The sequence below is a fragment of the Onthophagus taurus genome, chromosome 11, assembly GCF_036711975.1.
Source record: "Onthophagus taurus isolate NC chromosome 11, IU_Otau_3.0, whole genome shotgun sequence".
Lineage (NCBI taxonomy): Eukaryota > Metazoa > Arthropoda > Insecta > Coleoptera > Scarabaeidae > Onthophagus > Onthophagus taurus.
In genome coordinates this window covers 24,863,218-24,885,740 of record NC_091976.1, presented here as the reverse complement: position 1 = coordinate 24,885,740, position 22,523 = coordinate 24,863,218, and the positions used below count along the sequence as shown (strand labels likewise).

The 22,523-nt window shown below is 37.5% G+C and overlaps 1 protein-coding gene across 4 annotated transcripts in view; it reads left to right on the top strand.

The window, feature by feature from the left end:
• Positions 1 to 22,523, top strand: part of LOC111429033 (cell adhesion molecule 3-like) — a 159,669-nt gene that overhangs the window by 90,718 nt on the left and 46,428 nt on the right. The window contains exon 1 of one of the 4 annotated variants that reach the window (XM_071200194.1): positions 11,402 to 11,505. The exons of the other annotated variants lie outside the window; for them this stretch is intronic. Coding sequence (XP_071056295.1) covers positions 11,418 to 11,505 — 88 coding nt within the window. The 5' untranslated portion in view covers positions 11,402 to 11,417. Of the gene's footprint in view, positions 1 to 11,401; positions 11,506 to 22,523 lie in introns of those variants that run through there. 4 annotated transcript variants of the gene reach the window in all.

Sequence of the window (22,523 nt, the reverse complement as noted above, 5' to 3'; positions counted from 1 at the left end):
AGACGCACGGCTATACCCGAATATTTCTAGTTCTAGGTCTAGTGTTAGTTCTAGTTTTACACTAGCACTATCACAAGACCTAAAACACAAGACCTAGAACTAGAATCATTCGGGTTTAGCCGTCTTAAGAGACATGCGGCTAAACCCGAATGTTTCTAGTTCTCGGTCTAGTGTTAGTTCTAGTTTTACACTAGCACTATCACAAGACCTAAAACACAAGACCTAGAACTAGAATCATTCGGGTTAGCCGTCTTGAGAGACGTGCGGCTAAATCCGATTGTTTCTAGTTCTCTGTCTAGTGTTAGTTCTGGTGGCAGTGGTAGGTAGCGCTAGTTAGCATAAGATATTAATGTTGTATATTTTTATTGAACTGAAACTAGAACTAACAGTAGAACTAACACAAGACCGAGAACTAGAATCATTCGGGTTTAGCCGTCTTGAGAACGTGCGGCTAAATCCGAATGTTTCTAGTTCTCGGTCTAGTGTTAGTTCTGGTGGCAGTGGTAGGTAGTGCTAGTTAGCATAAGATATTAATGTTGTATATTTTTGTTGAACTAAAACTAGAACAAGCACTAGAACGAACACAAGACCTAGATACAATCATTCGGGTTTAGCCGTCTTAGGAGACATGCGGCTAAAGTCGAATGTTTCTAGTTCTCGGTCTAGTGTTAGTTCTAGTTTTACTCTAGCACTATCACTAAAACCAAGACAAGACCTAAAACTAGAATCATTCGGGTTTAGCCGTCTTGAGAGACGCACGGCTAAACTAGAATGTTTCTAGTTCTCGGTCTAGTGTTAGTTCTAGTGGCAATGGTAGATAGCGCTAGTTAGCATAAGATATTAATATGTTATATATTGTTATTGAACTAAAACTAGAACTAGGATCATTCGGATTTAGCCATACTGAGAGACGTGCGGCTAAACCCAAATGTTTGTAGGCGGCCGGCTACATCTCGAATTTTCCTAGTGTAATTTTTACTTAAAACTGACCAATAGCAACCCTTCTTTTTGGCGCATCAATTTGAAAACAATCCTCAGAATTAAAAAATAGAGTACAGTAGAAATTTAAATTAAATTTTTAATTACTCCGTAGTTGTTTTCGTTACATTTTTGTTTTAATCTTGAGTTAGAAGAGAAGCGGTATGTTTTATTTACGGGAAAACACGCTGCAATTTAAAGTACACTCGCGGAACAACAAATGATAAACGGATTGGCCGCGTTGTTCGTCGGAGGGGTATAAATGTAAATCTGTTGAGTGGAGGGCCGCGACTCGAAATCCGAGAATGCACTGATCCCGGAATCCTGTTTCCCTCTTCGTCGGGAAACGCCTTTATGTTTCGATCCGCATTTGTCCAAGATTAAAGGGGACACGACAAAACTAACTCCGTTTTCGGGACCTCTTCGATGCATGGCCGTGAGTCACCATTACAAACGTTCAAAAGGATCGTTCTTTTAATAAGAAATCCGACCTCAACCTTTCGACGCCACAATTTTCTCCGCTTCGCCGATCGCTTTGAGGTCTTTTCGCTGGGAGATATTTCCGCGTAGTCCGAATAATGAAAGCAAGAGGATGAATCTGGATATAATTAATTGGGGGAAACAAATAATGAATTGTTAAGCTTTGTAAAGAATTTCTTGGTAAAATAATTTGTAAGGTAAAAACATTTTTTTTCGATTTGTCAACTTTCAATTGTAGAGGAACCCTACTGTATATCGATTCTAGCCCTTGACGATGGGTCAGGCCGAAAACACTTCTCGGTTTCATCAAATTTTACGGGATAATTTAATATAGGGCAATCGAACGAAAGAAACTGGTTGACCAGCCCGTATACCGAAGGGCTGGGAGTCATAAACGCTCCCGGGAGGGCCGTATTATCCTGTAGGGCCAGTTGGTCAGCCATACGCTTGCAAAAGTGGCGGCCGACGAGGCCCCTGCTATTATATGCCCGATTAAACCGCACGGTTCGGACGCCGTTCTCTCGAATATGAACACTCCGTCCCGTTTTCCTCGACCGACTTGGCAGCAGTCAGCGTTTTGCCTTCGCAGATCATTTGTATAATCCGGAAGCGATTCCGTCGTATGTCCTAGTTCTAATATTCCAGGATTCGAGTCTAATATCGCTTCAGACCCGATTATTGAATAGCGGTTTCTTGAAAGGATCCACTATAAAATCCAGAAAACCACCACATTTTCAAAATAACGATATATTAATACACCTAATTCGCATCGTTGTATATTATTGCGATTTATTACCTGTTAGGTGAAGCAATTACCTCACCACACCATTATTTTCGGGTTCCATTCTTGGCGCAAATTTCAAACAAGCAAACAATGTGAAATCACCTTTAAACCCTGAAAGTTATGCGTCGCGACGCCGGAGAAGTTTTATTTCTCTCGACGAGACGCTTAAGTGCCTTTTGTGTGTTTTTCACGAGAAGAGCCGATAACCAATATCCCGGATTATATCGCGCTCAAGCGCGTGTACGCCTCGTTTTCACCGAACTTAATATCGCCGGAGGACACGTATTTTCGTAAAGGACCGTACTCTTAATGAAGAGCGCAGGTGAACGTGAAAAGGAAACGATCCTCCAATATTCCTCCTTCTCGCTTCTTTGTTCGTCGGTGGGCCGAAATGCGATATTCTACAGTAGTAAACCCCGATTGGACACGCGCACAACCGAATGGCGCAATCGCCGTGCGAAATGGATTAGTACAAAGTTTCAAAGTATACATTCAACACCAGGTGCGCCGTAACCAATCGTTTCTTTGTTCTTACAATCAACTTCCATGGTGTCGTATAACTTTTAAATACCGTATTTACTTTTAGATAATATTACTAAGACTATAATTTTGTATTCAACCTAATGAACGCTATAATACAGTAAAATCTCGATTTAACGAACCTCGTTAGAACAGACTTCGGATATAAGCTGCTCTCAAGCTGGTCTATTCCACGTTTATAGATAAACTTGCGGTATTCCTCGAGTAAGAGCGATAATTCTAGTTCCAATTGTTATTCAGCGCAAGATTGTTGTACATTTTTATTTAACTAAAACTAGAACTAACACTAGAACCTAGAACTAGAAAGTTTCGGGTTTAGCCGTACTTAGTTCTAGTTTTACTTCAATGAAAAATATACAACAATCTAACGCTGAAGAACTAAGATTAAAACTAACACTAGACCTAGAACTAAAAAAAAGGATTTAGCCATGCGTCTCTTAAGATGGCTTTCAGGTTTAGCCATCTTTAGCCAACCAGATACTGTTAACAAAAGACTCAACACTGCTGGTAAACAACTAAAAACTGCTATTTGAAGTCTAGATCGTTTTGGCAGAGGACTGCTGATAGAAAAAACTTACTAATTCCAAAAGATTAGATACTGCTAATGAGAAACTGGAAAGTTTCTCTAATCTGTTGGTAGAAGATTAGATACTGCTGGCAGAAAACTAAATAATGTTCATGGAAAACTAGATATTATTGGAAGAGTCAAATTGACGCTGAAACATTCGAAATTGGTCGAATTTCGTCATTTCTTTTCGAAACTTTCTGGCTCTAGTTCTAGTGTTAGTTCTAGTTTTAGTTGTTTTTCAGTGCTACATTGTTGCACATTTTTATTGAACTAAAAGTAGAACTAACTCAAGACCTAGAACTAGAAATGTTCGGGTTTAGCCGTCTTAAGAGATGCACGGCTAAACCCGAATGTTTCTAGCTCTATATCTAGAGTTAGTTCTACTGGTAGTGTTAGCTCTGGTTTTAGTTGTTATTCAGCACTAAATTGTTGTGTATTTTTATTGAATTAATCTTAATCTATTTTTATGATTTCCTATTTCTTCACCTCTTTCGAAATTTTGATATTTCTTAATAATCTATTCCAAATTTTAGTTATTGCCTTTTGAAATCGACCATAGAACATAGGAACATTTTTTGGACCTCTCAAGACTTTATTCAACAGAGAGTGCAACTTGTACATGGCTTTAAATGTAGGCCGAAAAATTACACAGTATAAAGTGGTCGAACTTTTCACAAAAGCTTTCAATTGTATCAGCAATATAGAGAAAGTAGGAAACGACTTTCGGGCAGCTGGTATTTGGCCAATAGATACAACCAAATTTGATGAACATTTCGTAGATGCGACATCACTACCTGAAAATAATATTGGAAATTTGCAAAGCTCTATTGGATAACTCAATCCCACTTGAAGATATTGTTAATGTTCCCAAAGTAGCATAACTGAAAAGTAAATAAACTCGCAGAAAAAAACCTTCAGCTATAATAGTAGTTCTATGAAAGATATTTTAGAAAAAAACAAGAAAGGAGTATATGAAAGGGAGTGAAAAAACTGTATGTTCCACTAAAGGTAAGAAAGATGTGAAGAATCTTGCATTTGCAGATGATAAGATTAAGACAAAGGTTCAAGGGAAGGATATACCACGCAAGAAAAAAAGGCCAATGAAGGAGATGCCAAGTAGGAAGTATATTATTGCCTAATTTATGATGAAAAGTATGAGGATCTTCCAAGTAAAGACTGGATAAAATGCTGCAAATATAATTTATAGGCCCACGAAAGCTGTACGAGTGGCGGAAGTACATCTAGAGGATTTATTTGTGATTTATGTGATCATTAGACTATGTTCATGATTACTCCATACACCATCCGTAATTACCCCACACCAGGTGGGATAATTACGGATACCAAGGTTTTGTTTTATCTTAATATTTGATTTGTATTAAAAATTTATCTGTGTTGTTTATGAGAACTTAAGATTGATTAGTTTAAGTAAAAATTCAGTACAATGTAACATTCGTAACTTTATTAGGTTTTGTTTTATTTCAATTTTCCCTTAAGTGCTCGCATTGGTAATAAAGATTCCTAAAAATCGATGCGTCAAACCAAATTTTCGAAGATGTGATCTGATTAGATTTAAGGAAAATCCTTTTCATTGCAGTGATTTAAATAGACAGTAAATCCTCATTACCTTCACCACCAATTTCGCTTACTTTCTTAAACCGAGTTTTGTTCAAGTTTGTGTAAGTATTCAAAAGAAAAATCGTTCGTCAAAAATTATAAGTCTCTTTCGCTCACTTTATTACGTCATTACCCTCCTCATTTTCTTCGGTTCTATTCTTCACTCATTGCACGCCCACTCCATTGTTAAGATTCCCCATTCTTCGTAGAACACCGACAGGTTATTAAAAAGATGTTATAAGTAAAAGCTCTTCAAGGATTTGTTCGTGATATCACAAATTTATATAAATATAAATTATGTTAAGTATTACTACAAACAACTTGCTTAAACCCTGCATAATAACATAATCGTTTTATAAAGTATTTTTGAAACTATATTTGTATTTCTGTCAGTATAGAGGGTAACTGTTGTCGCTTGACTACCGGAGTCGTTGCAGTGATTTGTCAACAGCTTGGTCGGAATTCATTACAAGGGTGACGTAGGTGCTTGGTGAGTGAAAAGGGGGTCGACGAGGTTCGAGTAAAATAACTGTACGTGTTTAGGGAATACGTACCGGTGAAAACTTTGCATTGCACCTTGGAGGTAGTCGCTTTTTCTATATTTATTCAACGCATCGTGGTAACGTTTGCTTGATAATCTCGTAACAGGTTTGCTATCATTAGTCATTTGAAACCGGGAAATGCGCTCGTAAAGCTGCTCTTGTTGACGAAACGCGATACGTTACGTCGGTAGTACGTAATTTTAATCACATTACGCCACTTCAAACTCGACAAGGCTGTCAGACATTCTGCTAATTTGCCAAGAAACGTGATACCGTGGTGATATAAGGTAACAACCACCTCTAATGTGAAGGATGTATCGGGTGTTATAAAATAAAAATGTAAATAAATCATACTAATTTACAGATTGTAAAATATAATTTCAACTGAGTGATTGTGACTGATATTTGAGTAATCGAGTTGAAGGGAGCTTTAAATATCGAGTTCAGATTACGAGAGTGTCGAAGCATTCTGAAAGCGTATTAATGGCGAATTCAGCTTTGGCCGCTCAAATGCTAAAACGGTTAAGCTGGCATTTAACCCAATTAAAACGCCTGGTAGAAGCGTGGTCGAGCTTTAGCTTTCGCTTGCCTACCGAATGCGCGGCCGAAACTCAGATAAATAATAATTTCCATTTACAATTACGTCCATCAAAGATATTCCGTTTGATGCCTTAACAGTGGTCATCAGATCATTTAGACATTTAGTACATCATAGTTAATCGCAGCGGAATTAACTTTTTTCCCGATGAAAATTTAAAAATATCAAATGGGCTATTCGTTAAAAATCAATTCGTTGGACAAAATAATATCGAATCAATCACGTTTCATACACGCGCGCGCAATTTCAATCACAACGCTCCATAAATATTAAACAAAAAACCGTTCCCGTGGGTGCTTACTTTTCCTGTAATAATTTTGAGAGCGTAATAATAAAAACATTTCGCTTTAATTTTGCAATTAAAAATTTATTCCATGGACAATTCAAGTATTCTATATTCCATTCAAAAACATTGATGTTTATTTAAAAATAAAAATACATAAAACATATTTCATAAAGCAATACTGTTATGATTTTGCAGTAATAATTAATAATAATTAACTATGAATATATAATATAAGAAAGCAGGTGTAATTTCCTCGGGAATATTTTATCCTTTTCGCGATAATAGACAATATAAATAAATTAGGGGTCCGCATCGTGCTTAATTTACATGTTAATTGTGCGATTTCGTTCGTTGGGTCCGTAAAAGTGCGCGTCCTGCTCACCTTTTGGATTGTTTCGATTCGTCGAGCAGAGAAGGCCGCCGAGCCGGGGGGCGAACTTTGCAATTACGACGGTTGGGTCGGTCGTTTTAAAGTTTTGGTTTCGCATATGCTTGGGTCCGTGCCGGTGTGTCGCGTATTAATTTAACACGAAACCGCGCAGCTGCTATCTGATATTAATGAGAAAACTGCGGCCTCGCGAACAAAGGACGACAAACGGAACGGTGAGCCGCCCCTCGGCCCCAGGTGCCCGCTAATTTTGTTTGGGGGGATAAAGCGGTCATGAAAAATGAAGCATCCCAGATACTTTTTAATTTCCAAGTTGTTCCATCAGCTGAAGTACTTTTCGTGGTAATATAACAGGTTGTCTTATAACGGGGTGAATATTCATTTTAAGAGTTTTATATTCGCTTTATTTGAAACATTAATTCATTCAATATTAGATATAATAAACCATGATGGGAGTTTTGTTACTGCACTAATATTTAATTACGTAATTAGTTCGCGGACGCATTAAATGTGTTAGTGACACCCGTACAATAATGCATTATTTCAATTATTGAAAATGATTTTATCGCGATGAATATGCCTTGTATCAGTTCAATTATATTACACGCTCATTACTTTGTTTTTCAGCTTGCATTTCATTATGGTTATTTTGTAATTTTATTATTATTATTATTATAAGAGTTCATATTCTGTACCCTCCTATACCTACATTGAATGCGGAAAAGTAGAACATGTGAAAAGATTGAACAGTGTTCCCTGTAAAGGTATTTTGTATAGTGTTCCTCCATGGACAGAACAAAGACTAGAAGCATACAAAAGCAGAGGTGCCGCAGGGAAAAACAATGGCGCTCGAGAACGCTAATGATGACGAATTATCGCCGGTAATTAATCAGCTTTATCCTGTTCCAACATCTTGTTTACCGGGGCCAGATCGTGCTCGCGCTAATCATGCATGATCGAGTAGCCCTTCGGTAATAGAAATGGTCGCGATGCCAGTTCAAACAAGACGCGTGTGTACTTAAAAGATAAACAATAGAAAAAAATTCAAAGAGGAGAATCATTTACTTAATTGATATTTGCAACCTAGTGCTTTTATGATATTACCAGTGTTGTTAAATACCTGGGTATTTATTTTCAAGGGAAAATTCCCTGGATATATTCACCCAAGATAGGTATTTATAAAATTTTATTCAAATTGAGTTGATGGCAGTTTTGCAAGCACTTCAAGAATCAAGTCGAAAAAGGAGTGCTTAGGAAAAATTGAAAATGCTGTTTGCTCATAGACAAGTCTTGAACGTCGATATTAAAAAAAATCTTTGTGAGTCTGTAATTCTATCCAATTCTACATACTGTGATACAATTTACGGCCACTGCCTGTTGACTACTGATGCGCGACGTATTCAGGTAGTTCAGAATTCTTGTGTTCGTTTTATATTACAATACAACATTTATGGCATATTCTGGTGTTCCTTCGTCTCTTAACTGTAGAGGTATCAACAAACATCTGTCAAACATCATGTCTCATACCAAAAGAAATTGAAAAAATTGGGGTCTTACCCCTGAAAGACTGTACTGGCTCTATGTGACTGTGGTTAGACCTATGATCACATACGGAGCAGCAGCCTGGTATAGGAAAGTCCGACAGACTTCAGTTATCAGTAAACTTTCACGAATTCAACTAGTAGTTGGATTGGCAATCTTTGGTGCGATAGGCACAACGCCAACTCTAGCAATGGAGGTTCTGCTTGGCCTATCTCCTCTGCATTTGCATATAGAGAAAGTGGCTAGAACAACCATTTACAGATTTAAGCAATATGCTCAAAACTGTTCCGACATGTCCTACCAATGGGCTGCGGAAGACATTATAAGTACTGATACTGTGCTATCAATGCCGTCAGATTTGGCGGTATCACTATCAGTGATTAATGCTCGATACCAGATTGTACTGCCTGAGCGGCAGTCCTGGATCGAAAATGAAAATTCTCTGGTTCGGGCAGACATTTGCTTGTACATAGATGGATCAAAAACGCCTGAAGGGGTAGGAGCAGGAGTATACTGCCAGACACCTCGAATTAAGCAAGTCTACAGCCTGAGTACGTACTGTACTGTATTCCAGGCGGAAGTATTTGCTATTGACATGGGTGCTAAAATCCTTCTTGAAAGAGGGGTGAAGAACATGACAGTACGAATCTTCTCAGACAGTCAAGCCGCTCTCCAGGCGCTGCAAGCCGTGAAAACGGTGTCGGCTCTTGTTAATGATTGTAAGAGAACATTAAACACACTGAGTTGTGATAACAGAGTCTCTCTGATCTGGGTCCTGGGTCACTCTGGTGTTGCTGGCAATGAAGCGGCAGATAAGCTAGCACGAGATGGCAGCACTGAAACGTTTGTGGGACCGGACCTCAACTTGTTGGGTTTAGCCGACGATGTTGAATGCCGACTATGTGCGGAGGAAGCAGAGACGGTTGAGCATGTTTTATGCCACTGCCCTGCCGTTAACCGTATCAGATTCTCGATTTTTGGGTCGCAGTTTATCTCCTCAAAAGGTCTGAATGACCTTTCGCCGAGCAAGGTATTAATGTTCGTTAAGAGCATTGGACTGCACGGTGAAATTTGATAACGATATCTATCGGGGTACAATAGATCCTTAGGGTCGCGGTGCAAGGTTGGTTGGTCCGCCTACCCGATATGTATTCTATGTAATGTAAATGTACCTGAAGAAATGGTATACAATAGGGTATACCACTCCGTTCTATTTCTGACAATTGTAATGGGGTTAATCACATCTCTATGACCTAAGTGTGTTTAATGTTTTCTTGCAGTCATCAACAAAACCCGACATCGTTTCATCTCTCTATCGAGAAGGATCTTAACATCTTTGTTAACCACAAATAGTTCTGCTTGGAATGGTATACAGTATATATCCGGTTGTAACTTGCTTAGCTAATAGTTTTTAGACTTGTTCGTAGTAGCATTAAAGTTCTAAAGACACACTTCAACTTGTTGGGCCTATCCGACGATGTTGAATGCCGACTATGTGCCCTGCTGTTAATCGTATCAGATTTTTGGGTCGCAGTTTATCTCCTCAAAGGATCTGAATGACTTTTCACCGAGCAAGGTATTAATGTTCGTTAAGAGCATTGGGACGGTGAAATTTGATAATGTTATCTATCGGGGTGCAATAGATCCTTAGGGTCGCGGTGACTCCCGATATGTAATTTATGTAAAATGTAATGTACTCAACGACATTTAAAATTAGTCTCTGAAGATGGCACATATCCGAAACTAGTAAGACTCAGGTTTTTTCATTCAATTAAATACCAGTTTAAAAGTCCTCCTTATTACAAACACTGGAAATATGGATTTCAATTATAATGTTTTATGATATTACTCATTTTAAACATTAAAATGGTTTAAATTGGTTTTGATGAATCGCTTTTTCCCACACGATACGATGACAATGATTCAAATCGTACGCGGCCTTTTACCTACGAAACTTTTCGCGGTCAGCAAGAGAGCTTTAAGTAGCAAACTTACCTTTTAAAGTTTCCCGTTTATTGTTTAAGTTGCTTTCAAAGTTCGCGGTGCTAAAGAGCGCGCAAACATAGACTTAAAATTGAGTACCTTTGGTAAGAAAGAACGTTAACGGTGTAATCAAGAACGTGTTCCTATAAAGCGATATCGTTTACCTTTCTTATTAAATCTTTTCTAAAAGGCGAAACAACACATTAAGCAATAATATCGCCGGTATGGACACGAAAACATCGGGTGTGTGCGGGAAAGGGCGTTGGAAGTATATGTGTTATCGTTACTGTTTTGGTCTCCCAGTGATCGTAAAACGGCAGCCACCATATCGTCGACACGCAACGACCCTAGAACAGCTGGCGTTCGATTTAGAGGCCCTTCCAATATTTACAGATAATTGGCGACTGTCCTATAAAAGTTATGGTGGCTGCCCGGACGTAACTCTATCTGTCACCTAAAAACACTTTAGCCCAAGGATGTTAAATTATATCATGTGGGAAACTAAATAAAATAATTATTTTCAATTTAAAAATCATTTATTTTATAAAAATAAAGTTTTTGTGGGGCATTCATGGGCCAGTATATCATTCGATGACAAAAGTAACAATGAAAAATACCCGAAAAGCAGCGATGCAGTGTGGTTTATCACCCGACCATATTGCATTGTCGCGAATGATTGTCAGCTTATGCATCTTTGTGCAAGCGAAAAGCCGACTTAATTAGGCCGGCCGGATCGAACACGTTCGCCCCGTGCACAACTGTCACACTGCATAAAGCTCGCCGGAGCAGATAGTTCCTATCAAAAGCATGAAAAAAATTCCGCGTTTTGTTGTCGGCGCGCTTTTTTCCTCTGTTTGGTCGGTAAAGTCTCTTTTTTCATTTGCGAGATAAAAATTTTCGTGATGCCCACACGCAGCTCCAGTTAATACCTAACGAGTTGTTTTCGTATACCTCACTAGTATAAGCTGTGGGTGGTCAATACGTGCTTACGGAGGGGTGCAACATAAGCTTTCTGACGAAAGCTCCGCCTTATATCTCCCCTTCCATCGTCGTCCGTTTGACTTTTCAAGAGCACGTGTCGCTTCGTCGCGGTCACTACCTCCGTGTCAAAATGAGAGTTTGTGTGGTGTGTTCTTTTAGTGCTCGAATATGTTATGTTTGGATTATAATTTATTATTTTATTTCTTTATTTCTTAAAGGTAAGATTTTTATTGTTTGTTTTAAATAATAATTAAATCAAAACAATCATTTTTATATACGGGGTGATTCTCAATCTATATGCATAAACTTGGGTTTTTTTAGCTTTCTAGATATCCGAGAAATTTACTTTCTGTCTTCGAAAACTCGAACACTTTTTGAAAAGACACACGGCTTAACCCGAAAGTTTCTAGGTCTAGTGATAGTGTTTTTGTTAGTTCTAGTTTTAGTTTAATAGAAGTTATTTCCCATATTTTTTATACACAATTGGGTTCCCCAAATCCACAAACTCACACTACTAAAGCTTAAACCAGAGTGTTGGCGGATTGCCTCGGTAGCAACATATAGGATACATTCCGTAATACTTGCTTAGTACATCGGTGGCGTACACTATGCTTTTTAAGTGATCCCAAAAATAAATTGGACCACCTCGACCTATCCATCTTTCTGGAAACACATTATCTAGATGTTGTCGCATATATCGGATATCTAGAAAACTAAAGCCATTATTTGTGTCGAGGAATAATTCTCCAAGTTTATGGGTATAGATTGAGAATCACCTGTATACATATAAATGTATTACGTGGATGACGAGTTAGTAAGTAAATACGTTTCGTTTTGATGGAGGTTCGAAAACCATTTTAGTTGAGTAAATGTTAGATTGAAGACGGAAAGAAACTGTTATATGGAGCATATCTATATTGATTTAGTGTGGGGAACAGTTAAATATAAACGAGTCCATCATTAAACATTTACGTATTCGTAGAATTTGCTGTACTGGGTACAATTTAAATGAAGCAGTCGCCCGAAGGGGGCAAATTGGCTCGGGGACGGGCCGGTCAAACCGTCCGGGGCCCATTTAATCAATATGTGCGAGGGATATCAAATGGGAGTCAGGTGATACGTGAGCACGAGCCGGGTGAGTCACGTGCCCTAATGGCGACTTTCGGCACGCTCCGAATTGCGCCTGGCGAAAGCTAACTAACAGCTTGGACCGCGGGCAGATGGTCACAGCACCTGGCGCGAAACGAGTTTCCTGTGCCTCCCGGAGGCTGCACATATCTCCTTCGCCGGCTAATAAAATAAAGGGACGGGTCACTGAGAGAATAAAGGTGTTACAGTTCCCAAACACTCTCATCTGGATAAATGTTTGCCGGGGTATATTGGATCGTACATCTATGCGGACTAAATTAATTAATTTATTACAAAATTAATTAAATCGACTTTTTAAATTTTAATGCTACATTTAGCCGTTTAGAATTAATTATATGGATTAAAGAACAAACAAAACTTTGATGTATGAATTCTGCTTATCGTTATTATTTTCTTTTTGTTAAAACCCCGCGGGGTTTGAGTTACGTAGAACTAGCTCGGTATCAAAATAACATTTAATGCTCCAGAATAAAAAACGCCGTAAATTAAATTCGAACAAAGTGTACATTGGCGCATGCAGGACCGGAATTCAAACGGCGCGCGTGGTGCAGCAGGAAACAAATTAAAAACTCATTACACGGGCGGCCGTACGGGTTGGGCATGAAAATGTCGCATTTACGAAACGTAATTTTGAACGTTACGCACGCCGGGTTAATTTGTCGAGTCCCGAGCTGGACCTACGTTACCCTCTCCCCATTAGGGTTTATCATTTTCAATTCGTCGCCATCTCCAGTTTTCCATCTACATAGTTTACCTACAACTTTTTGTTAAAATACAAACGGGTTTGCTAGTATTCTAGCAATGTTTCTAGATCTCGACAAAGTATTGGATCTAGTTTTACACTATCACTAGAACTAACACAAGAAATAGAACTAGAATCATTCGGGTTTAGCCGTCTTGAGACACGTGCGGCTAAACCCGAATGTTTCTAGTCTCGGTCTAGTGTTAGTTCTTCTTGGGCACAAGTTTCATTGTGCCCAAGGCATTGTTGTGCCTCTCCATCCTGTAAACCGTGTAAGCTATACTTTTAGAATTACTAGTATTGGTAGTGTGATTTTTTTTGATACTTTTGTCAATTATGGCTGGGAGTTCTTGGATGATGGTTTATTTGGTGGTAATGAAAAATTTAAGCTTTTTCATGACATTTTTCTCAAGAGTTTCACTGCTAACTATCCTGAACGTAAATGTACAGTTAGAACTAAAGATAATAATATCGCATGATTTAATGATTCCCCGAGACAATTAAGTGCAATTAAGGGCTTCAGTTTGTCTCGGAGCTTTATGAAATGCGTAAAACTGAAGATTTGTTATCCCTAAGGAATAAAATACGATCGGACTACAGAAAAGTTTTAACAATATCTAAAAAACATTCTGCTAGTCAATTTATTCAGAAATATAATAAGACAAAGGCCAGCTATGAAATGGTAAATGCCAACATTAATCGACAAGGAAAATCCTTAATTGATTTTGATCCTGATGTATTAAATAAGTACTTTGTTAAGCTATTTGTAAACATAGTAAACTCAAAGATCTAAAGAACAGCCACATTAAAGATATATATGGTATTTCATCTAATTTTATCAAGAAAAACAACAGCTTGTACGCGTCGCCCTTAACTAAATTAGTAAATTCTGCCTTTAATACCTGTTAATTTCCGGATGTATTAAAACTGGCATCTGTTATTCCTGTATTCAAATGTGGTGATTCCAAAGATGTTGGCAATTATCGATCTATTAGCATATTGCCTAGTTTTTCAAAAATTTATGAACGGTCACTGTACAACAGACTATGTGACTATGTGAAGCATAACAACTTGTATTATACTGCACAAAAGATGCAGTGGTGAAGTTTGTAAACACTTGCTTAAATAACTTTTTTTTTTTAATAACATTGAGCGAGCGTTTGATTGCGTCTCTCATTCAATCTTGCTTCAAAAATTTAATAACATTTACAATTTCGATAACGGTAGCCTTAATCTCATTAAATCATTTGGACGGGGTGTCCCGCAAGGCTCGATTCTGGGGCCTTTACTCTTTCTACTCTTTTTTAATGATTTTCCATTCTATATTGCTAACAGTGCTGACTGCTACCTTTATGCTGACGATGCCACCCTGTTAATTAGGGGTCGGAACATCGATGAGGACCTTGAATTGTCGCACAGTGTTCTGAATAGGGCACGCGAGTGGACCGTAGCTAATGACCTCTCGCTAAATGACTTAAAAACAGTTAAAATGACATTTAATCTTAGAAATTCAAATATTTTGAACTACAGTTGCACTAGGTTCTTAGGGGTGTATATCACACCACCTAACTTAAAATTTGATGATCATGCTACCATAATAGGGGGAAAGATAAGTCGTGGTATTTTTGCATTGACACGTCTGATGAGTACAGTTTCGCTGGATGTAGCTAAGTTGGTGTATCACGCGTTGGTCCATTCCTTGGCAACATACTGTATTTTGGTATGGGGTAATAGCCCTTCTAGCGCACATATTTTCAAATTGTAACAACATGCTGTTCGTGTCCTGGGCAATGTGGGTTACAGAGATAACTACAAATTTCTATTCAAAAAGCTCAGTATTACTACGATTCCTAGTGAGTTTATATTTGAGTCTATACTTTATGCGAACAGCAACAAGTCAGCGTACCAAGTTTAATCTGAGGTGTATGGATACGGGACTAGAGGTAGGCACAACTTCAGGCTGAAATGCTGCCGTTTGAATCGGTCAGTTGTTCAATCGATTGCCTCTTGACACCCGATGTTTATCAAATGCAGCTCTGAAAAAACGCTTTAAGCCTTTTTTGATTTACAATGCATTCTATAGTGTTCAGGACTTTTTAAATGTAAAATGTATTATTTAATTATCAGTGTTAAGGTACGGATAAGCGTAGGAAAGAGGTTCAGTGTGTAATGTTAATTATTTTGTTTTTCTTTTCTTCCTTTTATTTTTTGTAATGACTGACGACTGTAAGTGTTCATTCTTAGAAACACAATAAACTTATTATTATTATTATTTATACACTTTTCTCCTAGTGTAATTTTTGCTTAAAACTGACCAATAGCAACCCTTCTTTTTAACGCTTCAATTTGAAAACACTCCTCCGAATTAAAAAATAAAGTATAGTATCTGGATTTATTTCGAGCAATTTTCGTTACGACATAAAGTTTTGATTTAATTAAACACAAAGAGAAACAACCGCAAAAGCTCGAAACGCCGTAGAATATAAAAGATGCGAGTTTCTCTGTGTTGCTAGAATACGACATTTGTTCTCGCGTGGCGTAAAATTGTCGCTGAGATGTTTGAAAAGTGATTGAAACTCGTGCAGGTTGACATTGGGTACGTGGAAGCTTCGTAGTAAGACTTACCTTACCCTTATATTTGTTCGAAATCTTTGTGCGAACCCTTTGAAACTACAAAGCATTTCAGTGTTTCGCCTTTCTGAGTCAAAGTCAATATTGCTAAAAGAGTAAGGTGACTTAAAATTTCGTTCAAAGTAAAATTTTAGTAACTCAATGAAATTATTTGGAATCTTTTAATTAGTACCGCGTGATGTTCAAAGACAAATTTGCGCGTAATTAGTGAAGTGGAGGAAGTTTCGGTGTCCAGGGCTATTAGGTGGATGTTAAAAGAAAAACTCTGCGGAAAGGATTTTGACTAGCTTCCGGGGAATTTCCTTGTTTAACCTACGGCAAAGTAAATTATAATATCCCCCACTCACTTTGATGCGCCCGTAACTACGCAAATTGAAGTTTCCGCGACGAGGCGATACTTCTTGACGGTAGTTCGCCGAGCGCCGAGGACCAACTTAAATATGTAAATCGGTTAATAACAAGCCGTAGTACACAAAGTGTGTAAAATCGAGATTGGGGCACGTAATTCGCGTGCGCCAATTAAGTTGCTTCACGACGACGACATCGTCGGCGATACACGTTTTCCGATGTCTATCAAAGCCCCTTTCGGTCCAAAGACTCGACCCCGTACTTCGTATCAAAGGTGAAGGTAGACAATTCGCTTATTTACACTTTGGATAGACTCCCGCGATAACATCGTAAAACAACATTTTGCCTCACTCGGTGACTGCCGCCACACTTTGTTTACTCGGAAGCTAGCGCCCCACGAATGCCTTAATTTCAGTTTCCGTAATAAGATTGCATTTGCTCGACGTAGTCGTCGCCGCTTATGGCGTAATTATAGTTTCGGGAAGTATTTAATAAAAGGTAACAGCACCCGTTGCATGTCATTAAATAATCTATGAGTTCAAAACAAGTAGAGTCGTTACGGTTTCGGAAATGTTTGGTTATTTATTGGCAACTACAGTAATTTTAGTTAGCGTACCCAATAAAAAATAATTAATAAACTTTGCAAACGTACTCACTAAATTGGGATTTTTAATGTCGAATTTTTGACACGTCAAAAAGAATTCCCACAATGGCACTAATGTAATAGAGTGGTTGGTCTATGAAAAGATAGGATCTCTATGTCACCTATATATGCAAAACAGGGTGGGGAAATCTGCCAATATCGCTGACCTGTTAACAGGTTTCATCGATCAGCAGTTTCGAAATTAAACCATCAATCAGTCGTCCAGTAGGTAGCGGACCCCAAACGCGTTGTTTATCTGATGGATTGGCTAGATAGCCCGACGTCCTGTGGAGAGATCTTTTTGGCGTTCAAAGTTTGATCTGCCCGGACGTGTAAACCACGTGTCACGTTTGTGAACCGACTGTAATATAAATAATCAATTACGTGATAGTATCGTACCAGCAAAATAGGAAAAGCAGAAACATTAAAATCACATTAACAGATCTGCGATAAACGCTAATAGCTGTAGTCGTTCACTTAGTTTCTTTATCCGATCATGCAAAATAAGGTTAAAATAGGAAAAAATCGTACAAGAAAAAAAAGCGTCGATTAAAAATTTCAATTATGCTGTCGGGTTAAACATTCAACTGATAAATTTGGCGGATGCGCCGGGAATTTTCCGGGTGTAAAGTCATTTGCACCAATGAAATCCCCACTTTACGATGGAATAACAATTTGGCGGCTAATACTGGGGCGTGCATCGGCCCGTTGGCCGGCCGTTTATGAATACTTTATGCCTCTTGGCCCTTGGTGATAGTGGTAACTGAGTATGGCACGCCATAACCGTGCCTAACCGAAGTAGACGAGATAGCCGACAACGATCAAGTGATATTTTTACTTTAAAATTTGTTCATTAACACTTATAAAGTCAAAACTAAAATTTTGTAGTAGGTTTATTAATACAGTAAAATCTCGATATAACGGATAAATACGGAGAATGGAGTGACAGTTATAGCTAAAAGTTTGAATTGAATTTTAATGCTCATCAATGCAAACTGTTATCCACATCGTTGCATTCTATATTAGTTAGTTCTACTTTTAGATCAATAAAAAATATGCAACAATCTAGTGCTGAATTACAATTATACCTAAAACTAACACTAGCATTAGAATTAACACTAGACCTAGAACTAGAAACATTCGGGTTTAGCCGTATGTCTCTTATGAAGGCTAAATCCGAATGTTCCTAATTCTAGGTCTAGTTCTAATGCAAATGTTAGTTCTATAAAAATATACATTTATTTAGTGCTAAATAACAATTAAAACTACAACTAACACTAGAACTAGAAACATTCGGGTTTAGCCGAACGTCTCTTAAGACGGCTAAACCCGAATGTTTCTAGTTCTAGGTCTAGGTCTAATGCTAATGTTAGTTCTATCAAAATATACATTTATTTAGTGCTAAATAACAATTAAAACTAGAACTAACACTAGACCTAGAAGCCGAACGTCTCTTAAGACGGCTAAACCCGAATGTTTCTAATTATAGGTCTAGTGTCAATTCTAATGCTAATCTTAGTTAATTTATTACTGAATAATAATTAAAACTAGAACTAACACTAAACCCAGAACTAGAAACATTCGGGTTTAGCCGTACGTCTCTTATGACGGCTAAATCCGAATGATTCTAGTTCTAGGTCTAGTGTTAGTTCTAATGCTAATGTTAGTTCTATAATAATATACATTAATCTAATACTGAGTAATAATTATAACTAAAACTAACACTAGACCCAGAACTAGAAACATTCGGGTTTAGCCGTACGTCTCTTATGACGGCTAAATCCGAATAATTCTAGTTCTAGGTTTAGTATTAGTTCTAATGCTAATGTTAGTTCTATAAAAATATACATTAATCTAGTACTGAATAACAATTAAAGCTAGAACTAACACTAGACCTAGAATAAGAAAGATTCGGGTTTAGCCAAACGTCTCTTAAGACGGCTAAAGCCGAATGTTTCTAGTTCTAGGTCTAGTGTCAGTTCTAATGCTAATGCTAGTTCTATAATAATATACATTAATCGAGTACTGAATAGTAATTAAAACTAAAACTGACACTAGACCCAGAACTGGAAACATTCGGGTTTAGCCGTACGTCTCTTATGACGGCTAAATCCGAATGATTCTAGTTCCAGGTCTAGTGTTAGTTCTAATGCTAATGTTAGTTCTATAAAAATATACATTAATCTAGTACTGAATAATAATTAAAACTAAAACTAACACTAAACCCAGAACTAGAAACATTCGGGTTTAGCCGTACGTCTCTTATGACGGCTAAATCCGAATAATTCTAGTTCTAGGTCTAGTGTCAATTCTAATGCTAATGTTAGTTCTATAATAATATACATTAATCTAGAACTGAATAACAATTAAAACTAGACCTAGAAACATTCGGGTTTAGCCGTCTTAAGAGACTCTCGGCTAAACCTGAATGTTTCTAGTTCTAGCTCTAGTGTTAGTTCTAGTTTTAGTTCAACATATAATATACAACAATCTAATTTTGAATAACAACTAAAACTAGAACTAACAGTAACTCTAGAACTAGTACTTCCCTATAGTCTTGTCAGCGATTGCATCTTCACCAATTTCAATTTGAACTACCTTAATTTATCTTTCTTCATAATCCCGAAGACCCACACACGGTCCTTGCGATCCTTTCGTGGAGGAAAAGGCTGTAGGATATCATCCTTGAATTTGAGATCTACGACATATTAGATATGGGTCAAGATCAGTTTCAGCAACAGTTTTAGGTGATCTTTAAGATCATTGTAGAGTCCAAAATTTAACCCCAAAACCTTACTGATTGTATCGAATCTGACACAAAACTTACATTTTTTATCACATTTTTCACATATGGTTAAAATTGTTGTATTATAAAGAATGTATGTTTTGTGATATAGTTTCTACGAAAACGATACCTTTGAAAATATTCAATCGAATAAAATTCTTTTTCCATATTTATCGACGTAAATCGTAATCGCATTCGGTAAAGCCTCAGCAATTGAGTCACATATCTGAATCATCCCTTGAATAATAATTTTCGTTATCCATGTCCACCCCACGGTGATTTATGTTCCTTTTGGGGGACATTTCGCAAAAAGAACCCTTCAGTGCCACCCAAAAAAGACACTAGTACAAGAGTACCCTATTAGCTATCTAATCAATTTCTGGAAATGAGTTATAAATCTGATTCATCAAAGACTATTTAAAAAAAACCACATAAGTTATTACCACATCGCGTAAAAATCAATGATTATAAATAACCGATGGTGCGGGAGCTCATTATTTACACCGGGTCCATACAACGTAATGGAAATGTGTTGTAATCGATATGAGTGGCTGATATATTCACAGTTTTTGTTCGCGTTATAACAGAATTACCGCCAGCATAATGCTGTAATTTTTGAAATTGAACCCGGGTCGAATGAAGTACATTATAGTAGCGAAAAATAAAATACCGATATAAATTTTAATTACAGCGAGTTTTATTGCGGAAAAACACAATATGAATTCCACCGTTCAACTTTAAGCGGGGATTCGGCGTCCATATTTACATATCTAAGCCGGCCCATGATGTACGCAGCGATATATTTCATGCGATATTCGACCGAGAGCCAGGGGAGGTACACCCTCTGCGGGTAGGGTAATGCACTCATCTTATCTGCCTTTCAAAAATTCTCCGACATTCCAGAACGAGATAAAATTTGAATAAATGTCACGGAGTTTTTACATTGACGACAAACCACACGACCAAAAATAAAAGTGAAAAAAAAAAGAATACTTTTAACATCACCACATTTGATTTTATCAACTATCCAAAGTGTAGGTTTGTTTTAATCTATTCTTCTCCCATTTCGAAACAATGAAACCAATCGGATATTAGGACCGAGCAGTGGTCGACGGTCCTCTTCGTCGTAGAGCGAGTTCCTAAATCCGCAGTAATCCTTTTCTACCATTTAACAAATCCGATCGCACTTCCGGTAGTTCGGATATTGCTTCCGGTCTCTTTGGTCTGGCGCGATCCGGCTCAATAAACTTTCCGAAAGAGCGGAAGCCGGACGCACCCGGAAGCGCGAAACTTAAATTCGGTTAAGCCTCAAAATCCTTAACGTTTAATTCCGAAGAACTTATGCCCCTAGATCTAAGGATAACTTATTGAAAAAGAGAGAATTTGTTGCAAAACGACACCGCGAGGTTGCTAATTAAGCGACGCGAATTAACTTTTTCTTTTGTGTTTAAATGAGTTTGCCTCGTCCAATTTCCATCATCGCGTCTATAAACGGAATATTAGCAGACATAAAGTCCTTCCCTCGCGTTCGCATAATTTATTAGACTCGCCGGGTGGAAGAAAATGAATTACATTTTGGGAAGTCGTAAAAAAATCACTCTGAAGGTGGGCGAATACCGTGAAACCCAACTTTTTACGTTCCCTTCGTATTTTTAATGTGACGACCCGAGACCCTAAAAAATATGCAACATAATCCTGGCAACCCGTTGTTTGGTGAAAATAACTTTCTCCAACCGAGTAAACCGAGAAGAATCAGCCATTTTTAGTGAAAAATCGTTAAATCAATACCAACTGGTGTTGTAGGAAGTTTTCTTATAACAACTTGCACTGTCCTGTGTCACGTGTTGAGGAAAAAAAGGTGGTTTGGTTCGTTTTTTGAAAGCCACCCGCCCAATATCGATCGAAGAGCAGCGGAATGACCCGTTTATTGCTTCCGATTCATATTCCTTTTATTGCCCCATAAAACAACCCTCAAATTTAATGCAATTAAGCCAATAAATTACGAGCACTAAGCGGATATAACGACACACGCCGGAGGTTTGCAGTCGAAATACCAATGCAATTATATAAATTGAAGTAAAATCAGGAGAAATTAGTTCGAAATATATTTATAAGTTAAATCTTAAGTTAATATACATCAAAATCTTTTCACGTCTCGAGTTCCATAAAAAAGTAACGCAGAAAAAACGTAGCTGTCATCCATCGCGGGTCATAAAATCATTTTTGGATTTTCCTTTTTTTTCTTCGACTCCCCTCGGTTTCGGGGTTGGGTTAAGGTGAGCAGAGTGCTTAGCCCGCACACATAACTCGTCGCGTTATTGCCACCTGATGATATATGCTCGAGGATATTTTGACGCAGCAATTTTTCAGGAGTATTCTATTTTTTATGGGGGCGCGCTTTTACGTAGATTTATATTAATACGTACCTAGCGAGGAGAAAAGTTACCACTATCTGTTAAGGGTCGTCGTTATAAATAGCAACGTAATAAATTGTTATTACCATCCATTTCCATATTTTTAATTTATTTTTCATGAAAAACAGATAAACTTAATTCTAAACCAACCAAAAACGGATATAAAAATAAATTACATCGGACAAGGAATTTAAATTAAAATTCCTTTTCACAAAACCCTATCTTCCTTTTATATATTAAAGAAATTGCTTCATGAAATACCAGATTAAAGCGGTTTATAAAGGAAATATTTATTATTCACACCACTACGTTTCGAAAAGATGTTTTCGAAACTATTAAATTAATTAAATAAGCTCTATTACTACAAGTTAATTCGTTATATGTATATAAAATGGTATAGCGCAAGAAGTGTAAAAATGTTGGTAATTAACCCTAAAATCATAATCAATTTTTTGTTTTAAAAGCAAGTAAAGTAGTCAGTCTAAGTAGTTAAAAGCAAAAATACCTAAATTTAATGGTTTTAT